General features: G+C 64.2%; 2 protein-coding genes across 2 annotated transcripts; both read right to left on the reverse strand.

The window, feature by feature from the left end:
* Nucleotides 1-211: 211 nt before the first annotated feature.
* Nucleotides 212-2,725, reverse strand: ANKRD2 (ankyrin repeat domain 2). Its single transcript, XM_059821276.1, has 9 exons — nt 2,654-2,725; nt 2,150-2,263; nt 1,905-2,066; nt 1,616-1,723; nt 1,358-1,456; nt 1,030-1,128; nt 794-892; nt 406-504; nt 212-316 (listed from the first exon to the last, which is right to left on the reverse strand). Exons 1-9 carry the CDS (start codon nt 2,723-2,725, stop codon nt 212-214), a joined length of 957 nt encoding a protein of 318 aa, XP_059677259.1.
* A 1,775-nt stretch (nt 2,726-4,500) lies between these two features.
* On the reverse strand, nt 4,501-9,354 carry UBTD1 (ubiquitin domain containing 1). Its single transcript, XM_059821412.1, has 3 exons — nt 9,288-9,354; nt 5,150-5,377; nt 4,501-4,921 (listed from the first exon to the last, which is right to left on the reverse strand). The coding sequence occupies exons 1-3, from the start codon at nt 9,352-9,354 to the stop codon at nt 4,536-4,538; spliced, it is 681 nt and encodes a 226-aa protein (XP_059677395.1). The 3' UTR covers nt 4,501-4,535.
* Between the last annotated feature and the right edge of the window lie 4,807 nt (nt 9,355-14,161).

The raw sequence follows: 14,161 nt of genomic DNA on the forward strand, positions 1-14,161 counted from the left end.
CACTCAAGCCCCTGTGCTAGGAGGCAGGGCATGTCCGTGCTGCTGGATAACTCAGCTTCCCCAGCCCCGTCACCCCCGGCAGAGGCTGCCCAGCCCTACAGCCCCCTGGAGTCGCATGCTGCTCTTTGCTGGCCTTTATTGACACAGACAAGTCCCGGCTGGATCCTGCTCCTTGGAGCTGAGCCCAGTCCCTGGTCCCTGCCTGGCGCTGTCATGCAGGGACCTCCGTCTCCCCCTGCGGCTGCTCCTTGGTCTCCAGCGCCTGGCGTGTGTCCACCTGCCACTGCTGCACTAGGTCCGTCGGGGTCTTACCAGCCTGCAAGAGGGGGCAGAGAGAGGCTGAGGTCAGGGTGGCACAACATGGTGGGGCAGCAAATGGCCCTGGTGCTGGCCGCTCCTGCTCACCTGGTTCTTGGCCATCATGTCGGCCCCGTGCAGGATCAGCATTTTAATGATCTTGTAACGGCTGAGCCGTGTGGCGTCATGCAGTGCCGTGTCGCCTTCCTGTGAGAGATGCAGCCTGACTGGGGATCGTGGTTCAGCTCCGGGGACAGGGACCCCTTGCCTGTCCCCGGCACTGCTCCCTGGCTCCCTGCACACCCACCTCCCCACGAGGAAAAAGGGGATGGTGCCCGTCTCAGCCCTGGCTGCAGCTGCCAGCACCCCAGGGCAGCGATGCATGTGTGTCGAGACATACCCCGCCGTGGGTGCTGGGAGCCCCTGGACGGGTCAGCCAAGGGAGGGGGGATCACTGTTGCCCCCCCAGTGCTGGCTGCACGGCCACAGCACTCACCCTGTCCGGGGAGTTGATGTCCACCCCGCAGTGGATGAGGTGCTCCACGATGTCAGGGTGCCCGGTCCGGGTGGCCACATGGAGGGGGGTGCTGAGCAGCTTGAAGGGGGAGGAGATGGACACCAGAGGGGATCAGCACCTACCCGTGCTCACCCAACACAGGGCCAGCCCTGGTGCCCCAGGGCATGCCCATGCCGCTGGCACAGCCCTGTGCCCCCGGGCTCTGCCCTGCACACCTTGTCCTTCAGGTTGAGGTCTGCCCCCCGGTCCTGCAGCAGCTTGACAGCGTCCAGGTGCCCGCCACGGCAAGCCCAGTGCACAGCGGTGCAGTCCAGCTGGGCGCACAGAGATGTGTCACAGTGGGGGACACCCCCACCCTGTGTTCAGCCCCCACCCCAACTGGTCCCTGTGCCCGGGCTGAGCTGGCAGAACCCTGCCTGCAGCCACCTCGGCAGTGGGGATAGCACTGCCCCACTGCAGGGACCCCAACGCTGCTGTTGCTCCGGCTGCGCCATGCCTGGAGGCTCAGACCAACATGGAGCTCGGGGCAGGGTCCAGCCTCACCCGGTCTCTGAAGTCGACAGTGGCCCCGCTGTCCAACAGTTTCTGCACGATGTCCGTGTGTCCCTCCAGCGAGGAGCGGTGCAGGGCCGTGCGGTGGAACTGGGGGGGATGAGGTGCCGCACTGGCGGATGGATGCATCCACCCCAGTCCAGCCCGGCCGTACCCACAGCCCCGTCCCGGGGATCCCAGCCCCTGCCAGCGGGCACGGCGGCAGCGGGGCACAGGCTGGGGGTGGCCAGCAGCTGTGGGGGACGCTACCTCATCACACGTGTCAGGGGGGCCACCGTCTGCCAGAAACTTCTCGATGACGCGCATCTTGCCTTGGACAGCAGCTCGCAGGAAGGTCTCCGGCTCCACGGGACCCTCCTGATGGCGGGACAGGCTCAGGGCTTGCAGGGGTGCGGGAGATGGGACAACATGGGGTGCCCCCTGCCCTGCTTCCCCGGGGAGGTCCCTGGCTGGCAGGGTGACCTGAGGACCAGCCCGTGGGTGCTCCAGCCCCTGTCCCAGCAGCCCCCCTCCCACCCCGCGGGACACCCTGACGTACAATCTCCAGGGGCTCAGGCTGCGGCGGGGGCTCGGGGGTGGCTGCCCGCTCCTCCCGGCGCTGCCGGCGCTGCTTGCGGAGCTCGATGAGGCGCTGGATGCTCCCCACATCAATGATCTCCCGCCGTAGGTCCACTGAGCTCTTCCGCACCCTCTCCTGGCCCTGGGGGGGGACACGCAACACCCTGTTTGCCTTCTCTGTGCCTGGCCACCCCCGGGCCCTGCCGCAGCCCAATCCCCCCTCACCTTGATGGCCTCGAGGCCTCGGTTCCTGGGGCCATGGCATTTCTCCTCCTCCAGCTCTGGTGTGTTCATCCGCTCCACGGCCAGTGGCTCCCGTGCACCATCCCCTTTGAGTCGCTGCACGGGCACGGGGGAGCTGCATGGTCCTGGCTGGGCACAGAGCAGCCCCACCACCTCCGTCCCCAGCCCACCAGTGGAGGTGGTTCTGGAAACGGCTTGTAGCTCGCTGCTGAGGTCTACAGGATCCCCAGCAGCCCTTGGGCTTGTGCTTGCCCACCTGCCCTACTTGGCAAGCTGGACACCTGCCTACTGCTCAGCTCTGCCCCATAGGCAAGAGCTCCCAGACTGGGAACCTAATGCCCCTGAGAGCCTTTGGCCACCTTGCTGCATCCCCCGGGATGGCAGGGTTGGTGCCAGGCTCCTCACATCCAAGTCCCTAAGGATGGACACAGCACAAGATGGGTCCCTGCAGCAGTCCAGGCAGGTCCCCCTGCTCTACGGACCCACCTTCTCTTCCTCCTCCTCCTCTGCCAGCTTCTGCTCGATGAGCTCCTTGGCCCGTTGCACATCCAGCTCCATGTCTGCCTGTGGTGCACGGCCCCGTGCAGGATGCGGCCTCTCCTCCTCGCCACCACAGGTAGGGAGCACCCAGCCCTGGGTCCAAGTGCTGCCGGCAGCTCTGCTGGCCGCGGGGCTTTATGCCGTTGGCCCCTCTGTCCCGCAGCCCAAGGGCACCGACAGCTGTGGCTGTTCCACATGACTGGGGCAGCTTTGCCATGAGCTCACCCTCCTGCTTTCTGGTGGCCCTGACTCACCTCCCCAGCTTCACACCCTCTTAAAGAGACCCACTGCCCCCCCCCAAAGCTGCCCGGGCCCCCTGTGCTGGGTGCAGGGAGCCAGGGTGCGGCACAGCCCACGGCAGCCAGTCTAGAGAGGCTTGGCGGAGTGGGGACATCATCCGGGGTTACCCTGTGGGTCCTGTGCCCGTGCCACCCACCCTGGGCAGCCAGGATGCTCCCCATGGCCCCCATCAACCCATCCCCACGCAATCAGATGCTGCAGCACCCACAGACATCACCCGAGGCTCCCTGGCATGGGCGGGGGGGGGGCTGCCCACCCCAAAGGGAGACGATGGGGCCCCCCAAACCTCTCAGCCAGCAGCAGGCAGCATGTGATGCCAGGAGCCACAGCCTCTCCGCGCTGCTTTGGAGGATGACCTCAGGTGTGGAGCATCCCAAGCAGCCTTGCCAGGGTCGCAGTGGCTGCCCAGCCTCCCCCACCACGCACGGGCAGCCTGGCAGCGGGACAGGCCTCACGTGGGGCCAGCGGGCAGAGCCGGCAGCTATTCCCGGCAGCAGGGACATTGTTCAGCCCCCCATGGCTTTGCTTTCCGCCTTTGTAAGATGAGGCCGGCGCTGCCCTGTGCCGGGACAGTTAATGCGCTGGGCACCAGCCCCCAGCACAGGACCTGGGGGAAGGACAGATGGGGACACATCACCGTCTCACTCCTGGGCAGTTCCCAGGGCCACCCTTGGGTGCCCTGTCCCATGGGTGCCACAGCCTCTGGCTGCAGAAAGGCACCGTTTTCACCAGGACAGGCGATGGTGGCCACAAAGGTGGTCCCGGGACCACCCCCCTCCATGAACTGTCCTGCCTGGCCCCAGGGCAGACACAGGCTGAAACCTCTGGAGGGGAGCACAGGGAAAGGGAGGCGGTGGTCCCACACCGGCAAGCAGCCAGGATGGCAATGGGACGATGCCGGCAGTGCCAGGGAAGCATCCAGGCAAGCAAAGAGCTGAGGCTGGTGGGACAGGGTGGGGGTGGCACCAGGGAGCAGAGCTGGAGCACCCATGCTCTCCCTGGCCACTCTGTGCCCATCCTGATATGGGAGCGGACATAGGACAGGCACAGGGACCTCCTGTGACTGCAGGTAACAGCCCCCCCAGCCTGCCCCAGGTGCCAGAGGAAGGATGAAAAGGCTTTATTGATAAATACAGACTATGTACAGAGGGGAAACATCTCCACCCAGCCCAGCACCCCGGGGCCTCCTGGCCAGGGAGAGCCGGAACCCAGCGGGTCACAGCCTCTCCCCGCCGGCACAGCCCAGCAGTGGGGCCCCGGCCACGCTGACCGCCCCAGAGACATTTGGTCTCGAACCTCCTGCAGCAAACACAGTGCGTGCCTGTGTCCCCAGTCAAGAGGGGCCACTGCAGCGGCACAGCCCCACACAGACCTTCCTGGGGGGTCACGCAGGTGGGGGGCAGCCTCGGTTGGGGTAGCAGGGGCTGCCCCAGCTCCAGCAGGGCTGGGATGCAGCACAGGGCATCCCCAGAGGTGCCATGACCCCCCAGCCCCCTGCACCCTCCCCACAACCAGTGTGGGGGGTGGCTCAGTTCCTGGGCGGCAGAGGCTGGTTGACGATCACTTGCACAACAAAATCCTTCTGGATCTTCGTCTCCTGCAGCCGTGTGCGGTCGGTGAGCAGCTTGCCTGAGAAGAACCAGCGCTGCCAGGCCAGGTCGATGCCCTCCTGTGCCTGCAGCTGCTTCTTCAGCTGCCCGATAGTGTCACCCATGCTGGCGCTGAGCCGCAGGTCCTTGCCAGTCGAGAGTCGCACCTTGAGGGCGAACTCCCGTCGGGCATTGGGCAGGGGCTCGGCAGGCTCCGCTGCCTCCTCCTCACTCCTCTCCAGGATCAGGTTGATGGGAGGTGCCAGGCAGTAGACAGGCAGCTGGTACCGGTTGCCCAGCTCATCGTAGCACTCCGTCAGGGACCCTGGGGATGGCAGAGTGAGATGCTGTGGGTGGGCATCCCCATGGACCACCCAAATGGGGACAGGGCCACCCCAGGCAGTGGGGCAGACCCTGCCTTGGCCCCCTTGGCTGGGCTGAGCTGCGTGGACAGCAGCTGGGAACCTCTCTCCCTCCAGCCTGGGACCCCCATGTGCCCAGATATGGGGTGCTCAGCACCCACCCCACCTGCACCCCCAGTGCTGTCCCTCACCGTGGGGCAGGGTGATGCTGGCTCCATCAAGGATGGCCTGGGCCAGGCTGTGGTCATTGGCCTCCACGGCATAGGCAGCTGCCTTCAGGGCATCCCAGATCTCCTTGCGGCCCTCAAAGGCGGGTGCCGTGTCCCAAAACTCGTCCCTCTTGCTGCGCAGCTGCCCGTCTGTCATGGGGTAGTCGCTCTTCCACTTGGGACGCTCCTTCTTCAGGGGCTCATTGCGGCCTGGGGGGGGGGGGGGGGGGGATGGGATGCTCAGCCAAGGGATGGGGCTCCCCCTTGGGCCCTGAGCCCCCCACCTCCCCATCCCCACAGGTTCCTGGGGACCCCTCACACCATGCACAGCAGTGTCCAAGGGACTGCCCGGCTCAGCACAGGGCAGTTCCCAACGCAGCCAGGGGGAACTCGACTAAAGCTAGCCCTGCCCAAGGTCCCACTCACCCCATAGCACCTGCCCCTCCAAGTGACAACCTTTACCCCCAGGAGGGACAAGGGCTCTTGCCCCCATGCTAGGGAGAGCAGCCCCTGCCCCACAGGGTGCCCGCGGGGCCTCGGGGCCCTTTGAGGCAGAGCAGTATTTATAGCTTGGGGAATTAGCCAGGAAATAAGCTGGTGAGTTGGAGTGGGAAGGGGATTACGGGGGCTGAGCCACAGCCCTGTCAGGGGGGTAGGGCAGGGCTTCACTGTCCTCTCTGCCCACCCCGGCATGGCAGGGACCAGCTGTGGGCAAGATGGCAGGCACACAGTGTCCAGGGCATCAGGGGGAAAGGGGGCATCGCTGGGGTGGGGGTCTGCCAGCCCACAGCAGCCCCAGCAATGGGCCAAACTGAGCTGGCTCTCCATGAAACAGCCCCCAATCACGTCCCCTGGGACCCCCCAGCAGCCAGCACTGCCCAGGGGCCTGGGCCACCCCCACGCCCGTCCCACATCGCCCTGCCCTCCCTACACCAGGCTGTGTCCCATGGGAATGGCCTGTCCCGCTGGCCCCACTGCTGGGCCGGAAGAGTGGGGCAGGAAGGAGCTGTTGTCACTCCCAGCTGAGCCGGGACAATGAGTGACAACAGCTCCTTCCTGCTGCCCCTCTGCCTGGGGCAGCCAGCCGGCACCCTTCCTGCAGGGACTGAACACAGGGGATGTGGAGCCCCAGCCGGGCCGGAAGGACACCCGTGACTGCACAGTGACCTGCCGTGCAAGGCAATGCCACACACTCCAGCTGCTGGGGACAGCAGCCACCACTGCCAGCTGCGGGCTGAGCCACATTCCCCAGGTGGCTTTTCCTGGGCAAGTGTGCGGTGACACAAGGCACTACATGACCTTTTTTTTGTACCACCCCTGTCCCACCCCATCCAAGACCACTGGAGCCAGCACACAGCACCCACTTTTCCAGTGAGCACCCAGCCCAGAGCTGGACGCAGCACATGGCACCCACCCAGGGGTCCCCCTGGGGCACAGGAGCTCAGCTACCCCAGGGGCTGGATGCTGAGCATCCCTGACAGGCAGCATCCTGCCCACGTCCCCGGAGGAGCAAGGGCAGCCGGCTGCAGCCGGTGCTGCAGATTCAGCAGTCACTGTGCTGGGCAGGAGGGATTTGCGGCACCGCAAGACAGAGCAAGGTCGGAAGCAGCACCTGCCCTGGGAGGGCAGTGGAGCAGCGGCCACAGCCAGCATGAAGGACATGGCCAGGACCACGTTGCTGTGGCCACCAGGCTGGGGCATGCATCCTTGCAGCTGGGACCATCATGCATGACGGGACCCCCAGCCGGCACCATCCTCCCGCCTCTGCTCGCGGCAAAAGGAAGAGGTTGGCCCAGGGGAGGCAGCAGGATCGGAGCCACGGGGCTTGGCCACGGCAGGGAGCGGGGACAGGTTGCGGCTGTCCCGTGTGGGCAGACATGCCCGTCAGCCTTGCCCAGGTAGGCAGGGGCTTAAGTCTCATCTATTTATTGCTGCCACCCAGCTGGGCCCTGCAGCCTCTAATCACCTCCTGCCGCTCTATTCCTGGCCCCTTGTGCAACTCTCCACAGCAGCACCACCAGACAGGTCCGGCTACTTGCTGCACCCAGACTCCAGCCAACAGGATCTGGCCGGCAGCCTGCCTCCTGCCCTGTGCCGGCAGCGCCCTGCCTGCAGCTCAGCCCCCCTGCCACAGTGTCCCGGTGCGGGGACCCCCAGGCAGGAGGCTGTGCCCTGGAGGTCCCCTTGCCCCGGGGCTCAGCTGCCCAGCTGGAGCACCAGAGAGAGCTGGGCAGCCCCAGCCAGTGGGTCCTGGAGACTGGCTCAGCCCCAGAGGAGAAGCCAGCCAGACGGCATGCGACACCTCTTCCAGCAGCGCAGGCTGGTCCACTCCTGGGCCAGGGAGGGCCAAGATGCTGCCTGCCACTGGCATCCCCTGCTGCAGCAGGCTGCCCATCCTGGGGACAACACTGCCACCCACTGCGGGGAGCCCTGGCAGGACCCCTCTGCAGGGGGTCGCAGTGAGCCCTGGCAGGAGCCGGCACGGCAGGTGGGGCGGCAGCTGAGGCAGGCACGCAGAGCACCCCTCCCCACCAGCAACAGGTCCCCGCATGCTGGGACCTGCCAGCCCAGGGACGTGTCTCCGTGCTGCGGACGAGGGCAGTTGCAGCCTTGCTTCATCCTCCGCTGCCCACCAAGCAGCTCCCATGGGCTGGTGGCACCACGCAAGTGAGGGCAAGAGCCAGCCTGGGCACCCCAGAATGGGGGATGGCCCCGCTCCATCGGGGAGTGACATCCTGCAAGAAAGCAGCAGCAACTGCCAGGGGCACAGGGGCACCAGGAGGGGACCATGGCCCATCCCAGGAGAGCTCGGCAGGGAGCAAGTAGTGGTGATGGAGACACAGACTCCGCAGCCAGCTGTTGCCTGGCACAGGAGGGGAGCACGCAGATCCAGATGTGCAGATCTGATCCCTAGGCACAGCCACAAGGTGTGAGGCAGCGGCCCCACAGCCCCGCTGAGCTGAGCGAACAGTCAGCTGCAGACCCAGGACTCACTGGCACCTGCAGGAAGGCACCTGCAGCCCTGTGGGCCCTGTACTGGGACGGAAGGCTGAGGGCTGCAGCCCCAGGCGGAGCAGGGCTACCAGCTCCAGGGGTGGCCATCACCTAACCCCAGCGGGCTGGCACACCTGGAGCCCCACAGAGTGGGGACGTCTCCACACGGGCAGCGCCAGACCGGGCAGCCACGCCACCCTGCACGCGTTGCTGGAGCGGTGGGCACCATCCCACAGGAAAACCTCCCTCCCTCCCGCCTGCATCCCAGCTGCGGGCAGGGGCCGGGGCACCCCATCCCCGGGCATACGCTTCCTGCTCCTCCCCTCCCGCCGCCTACCACCGCTTTGCCATAAACACCGTAATTACCGGCTGCGATTGCACCGGCCAGGGAGGCAGGCGAGGGGAAGGCAGGCGTGATTCACCGCGCCGGCCCACGTCCGCTCCGCCGGCAGGTAGCCGTTCCCATCACCGTGGCCTCCGGGACAGCATCCCGAGGAGGTGCCTCACGGCACCCAGATATTCGGCTGCCGGTAACTCCGAGAGCCGCGGGGCTGCACCAGCCCCCCCCCGCCGCTGCTCTCCGGACCGGCGCAGCCGCTCCCTGCCTGCCCCGCCGCCGGGTCCCCGGCACCTCCCGAAACCCGAGGGGAGCGGGGACGGGGTTGCTCCCGACGGCTGCAGCCCGGTGTACGGGCAGCGCTGACCCCGGGCAGGCACCCTGCGGTTTGCAGGACGCGGCGTGCGGGGGACACTGCCGAGCCCAAACCGGGGGCACCCGCCACCCTGCCGCCCCTCCGGGACACCCCCTCCCCGAAGGAGCCGGGGACCGGCAGGACTGGGCAGGAGGCGCCGTGCACCCCAGCCCTGACCCTGCAAACCCCCCGGGGCACCGGGAAGGGAGCCGCGGTGCCTGCCCGCCCCCGGGGCAGCGCACCGCACCGGAACCCCCGGTGCCCGGGGACCCCGGGGGTGTGCACGGGACAGCCCCCCCACGGACTGCGCCCCTCCGGTGCCCACGCTGCCCCTGTGCCCGCCCCCCCCAAGGGGTACACGGGACCCCCGCCGGTGCCCGCGATCCCGGGGGGGGCCCAGGCGGAACGACCCCCGCGGGCCCGGCCCCGCTCACCTGCTCGCTTGCGGGGGTTCCCGGCGGCGGGCCGCTCCCGGCGCTGCCGCCCCACGCAGCCGCCCATGGCGGGGCTCGACGGCGGCGGCGGCGCTCGGCATGGGGCCGGGCCGGCTCCGCGCTGCGCCCGACCGCGGGGCCCGGCGCCGTGCAGCCTCGCCGCCCGGCTCTGAGCGCCGGGGCCGCCCCGTCGCCGGAGACACCCCGCGCCGCGCCCCGCCCCCCCAGGTGCGCATGTGACCGCTCGCACCGGCACCGCCACCGGCACCGCCCGCGTGCGCGCGCCCGCTTCCGCAGCGCTGTTGTCCCTTCCGCCCCGCCGTACCGCGCCGTTCCCCCCCCCCGGGGGCTGGGGGGGGGTGAGGAGGGGGCGCTCCCACCGCGCGCGTGCGCTATCGCGGCCCGCGGCGCGAGGCCCAGCGCATGCGCACGGCGGGAGGCCGGCGGCCGCTGCCCTGGGCGCGGGGTGTCATGGCGGCGGCCGGGGCCGGGGCCGGCGTGGGAGGTGCGGCGCTCGCCGCCGCCGTCCAGGACTTCGTGGCCGGGCAGCAGGACGGCCGCGCCGCGGAGGTGGCGGCAGGTACCGGCCGGGCGCGGCTGCGAGGCGGGGCCGGGCGTGGGCACAGCGGCGGGGCCGGGCCTGGGGCGGGCGTGGGCACGGCTGGGGGCCGTGGGGCGGGACATGGGGGTGCGGGGTGAGCTTTGAGGGTGAGCGTGGAGTTGCGGGGTAGGACGTGGCGATGAGGAACAGGGTGTGGGGCTGGATATAGGCAGGGCTTAGGATGCAGAATGGGGCAGGGCAGAGGCCTGGCTGTGGGACAGAGCGCGGCCATGGGTTGTGGGGCTGGGGCATGAGGCTGCGGTGCGGAGCATGGCTATGGGGCAGGGCATGGGGGAATGGGTAGGGCCTTCAGCTGTGAGCTGTGCATTGAAAGGGGGGATGAGGACTGGGGTCTGTGGGGTAGGTGTGGGGCAGCAGCTAGGGTGAGGGGTTCTGGGGGAGAGGCAGTGGTGGGTGTGGGTAGATGTGGGGTGGTTGGGAGCTGGGGTGAAGGCAGAGTTGTGGGGTCTGTGGGGTGGGTCAGGGTTTTGGAAGTCTGGTCTAGAGCATGGTATGGGATTGAAAGTGTTGGGCCAGGGGCTGGCCTGGAGCCGGGAATGGGGCTTCAGGGTGGGGGATATGGCATGGGATGTGTGAGCTGACAGGAGCACGAGGCTGCAGGCCATGGCCCTGGAGGTTTGGGGTGCAGTGGGAGCTGCTGTGGGTGGTACTGGGTATGACTGGCTGGGGGGTGGCCATGGCTGCGCGGCAGAGAAGTTGGCAGTGCAAAAGGAGCTCCTGGCCTTGTCGAGATGCTATGTGAGATGACTGATGTGTTGGCTTCACTGGTCCCTGCTTCTGGGGCCCAGGCTCTGACTGGCCTCTCTATGATAGTTTTTCTCCTTTCCTGACAGGGCTTGAGGCATTTGCTTTCCTTGGATAATTTGTCTTTCTCCTTAGAGCAGCAATTTGGTGACTTTGTTACTTTAGGGAATTTGCAGCTTCAGGAACGTGGCTTTCTAAGGATAAGGCAGCACGTTTGTGTCTCTAGGTAGTGGCTTCAGCGTGTTTTGGAAAGGAGTTGAGAGAGCAGAGAAGTACTGTGTAGGCTACATTACACGGAGAGGTAGCTTATAGACCTTTCCCAAGACTGATGGACTGTGAACTGATCCGTGGTATCTTGGTGGTGAGATGAGCTGACAAAATGGGAAGATAACCTGGTGGTCTGTGTAATGCAGAGTGAAGAAAATGCCAAGGAAATTTGGAGGAATTCACTAAACTGTGACATTCAAGATGTTGCGAAAGAGTTGCACAAAGCCTCCGACATATTTGGGATAGAGAGGGGGAAAGATAACCTTACAACTACTGATGTCATCCATGGTCATGTTACAGAAGTGCCTGCAGAAAGCTTTGTCTCGTTGAAGACGTACAGAGACAACAGCCGCCCCCGCCCCATTCTTGTCAGCCGTATGGCACTTGTGACAAACCTACCTTGACAAGCGAGGGAGCTGGCAAGTGTCCTTTGCCCGCTCTGACCTCATATAGAATTACACATCAGAAAGTATTACATTGCGTCACATATCTTTGAGTGAAAGGGGAGGGTTTTTCTAACCTTGTGGCCATTGTGCAATTGTTGGACAAAATGTGTTGAGCTTCTCCCATGTGTTGCTGAGTACTAAATCGAGTATAACTTGGCAAGTGGAAGAAAGGCCTTGGTGCTGTCACAGGCAGCTCGGACTGCACAGGTCAGTGTGTGGCAGAAGGAGGCTGAACTCATTTTTATTAAAAGGTGGGGAGAGAAGGATACTGCTGTTGCAGAAATCCATCACATGCTCCCCATGGATGCTGTGCTCATATTTTGAGGGTGTGGGGGAGACAAGAATGGAAAGCCTGCAGAAGTGATTAATGTCTAGAAGGACACTGCGTGAAAAGGGGGAAGAGGTGTCAGGAAAGGGAGCAGAAACACCAGGGTAGGAAGGCAGCCCCTCCTGGTAAAGGGAACGCTGGGATTCAAGGTACGTAATTAACCTTGGGAACTTGCTGCTGCCAGATGTGGAGGCAGAAGTTTCGCAGGCTCGCCACTGTGCCTGCCGTGCTGATGAGGCAGGTCTAATTATAGCTGTGCTTGCGCTTAAGCCATGGCCTGCACAGCTCTGCTGCGAGCAGAAGGCAGTGCTCGCAGGTCACGCTGTTGGGGCTGGTGTGGTCACTCCACGCGAGGCGAAACTGGTCGCACCCCTGGAGCCCTGAGAACAGAGTGAGTTCTCTCACCATAGCTGAGCAAAGGGGCTGGTAACTGTGGGGAGCATCAAAAGCCAGCTGTGGTTTGATCATTACACTTCAGCTCTTTCCTGTTGATTAAGAAACCAGCAGCTTTGTGTAGATGCTGCTTTCAGTCTCTGAAAACGCAGAGTGGCAGAGTGTTTGGCCGCAGAGACAGTGTTTGTCTCGGACCTTCTCCATTGTGGTTCAGAGGCACGAGGACTTTTCATGAGCTTGCAGAGCGGGATGTTGGGATGCTGGGTGTGAAGGGGCCATACGAGCTCTCCCAGCAGCCCACTCTGCTTTGTGCTGGTGCACAGCACCCGCTTGCTGTTGCACTGTTGTTCTTCTGCAAGAAATGTTGCCAGCACCTTATGGTTGTCACTCAAGGCACCCTTTGTTCAGTCTGTGCCTGTCAACTCTGTGATCCGCTGGGCTCCTCTTCTTCCTCGCAGCTCCCCTTATCTGTTCTGTCCCTCAGTCTAGGCTCCCTCTCCCTGCTGTGCCAAGCGGGACTGGAAGTTGTATCTCTGGAGCTGGGGCTGCCTGCTGTCAGAAAACACTGTCATCCCTTCTCCCATCCTCAGAGACTCCTCTCTGATGAACAGCGTGATTTAATACTGGAATTAACTGCTTAGGAAGAGCTAGTAAATGTTTGCAACAGCAGGAGACACTAGCCGAGACAAGGTCTGGGAAAGCCCCGTATGAAACCTTTAGGCTTCTGAGGAGGTGGGTGCCCTGTCAGTTGTGTAGGCAAGACTTCATCAGGGCAGAGGGCTGAACAGGGCCCTCCAGAGTGCCCAGAAGTGCTCCTGGGCAAAGACAGTGAGTCTCAGTGACTGGAAGGTGCTTTTTTTGTAGAAGAAAGCTGTTTTGTCCAGGTAGAAGGTGAGGGGTGCTGCTTGTTTCCCAGCAATGTCCCTTGACACCTGAGCTACAGGTTAGAGGGCTGAAGGAAAGGCAGTTCCTCGCCCCCTACCCCATGTCTGACCACAGGACATGCACAGAGCTTTCCTACTGGGAAGCTGTCATGCTGGTGGTGGGTGGTGGCAGTGGAGAACCTGCCCTTCTGCCAAGGCTCTTGTAGGATGCAGCAGGTCCTTACCAAAGCCTCCCGAGGAGTGACTCTTCCCCCAGTTGAGTTGCAAGAGTATTGAGGCAGAAGGTGAGTGAGGCAACCTGGCGGGGTGTCTGAGTCAGAGCTGGAAATAGACTCCAGGAGTCCCAACACTTCGTCTTCCTCTGACCACAAAGCTGCCTTTCTCTCTGCCCTCCATCTTGGAGGGAGTTTGTGCAGGTCTTGTTCAGCATAGCATGGAAGTGGCAGAGCCAAGGTAGGAAGCTGGGTGATCTCTAGTGTTTGGGCTGTTTGCTTGGCCAGTTCTCCCTCGGGAAGCACCTGGGGAGCTGCCCTCTGTCTCCTTCTGGCTTGCTCACATTAGAGGATTGTTTTTTGGCATCTCAGCGAAGTGGAGCACAGCAAGGCTGTTTCACTCGGGACCCACGCATTGGTGAGAGATGCAGCCAGGCTGCAGCAAGAGGGCAGAGGCAACGTGCAGGCAAGTTCACCCCTTGCTGCCTGCTCTCAGTTCTGATCCAGTCAAGACAGCTCTCGGTCCCAGACATGTTCGCAGGCAGGGCTGGAGGCAGCTCCACCAACTGAATGCACGTGGCTCCTTTGGTGCTTAGTGAGGTGCCGGCACCTGGGCAGCCTTTCCTGCTGCGGTGCTGGGGCCCTTCCTGGGATCCATCTCCAGCGCCGTGCCCGACTGACGGTCTGGGAGTGTCTTTGGTTCACTCTCTTTACCTCCTTCCTCCAGGGGTAAAAGATGGAAGCTGGACTGTGCTGCAGCTTGTGGAAGCCCTGGGGTAAGAAAAGCCTTATACATATTATACATCGCATAAGGGCCTTGCAGGGGAGATTCCTGTGAGGAGGGATGGTGAGAAGGAAAAGTGTGCATGCTTGTCCAGGACGAGCTAGCTTCAGCACTGGTAGACACACCACAGCACAAAGGTCTGCAAGGATGTCGGCTCACAGCACAGGGCCTGAGTGGTGCTTTGCCCTCCCAGG

Source organism: Gavia stellata, chromosome 9, assembly GCF_030936135.1.
Source record: "Gavia stellata isolate bGavSte3 chromosome 9, bGavSte3.hap2, whole genome shotgun sequence".
Taxonomy (NCBI): Eukaryota; Metazoa; Chordata; class Aves; order Gaviiformes; family Gaviidae; genus Gavia; species Gavia stellata.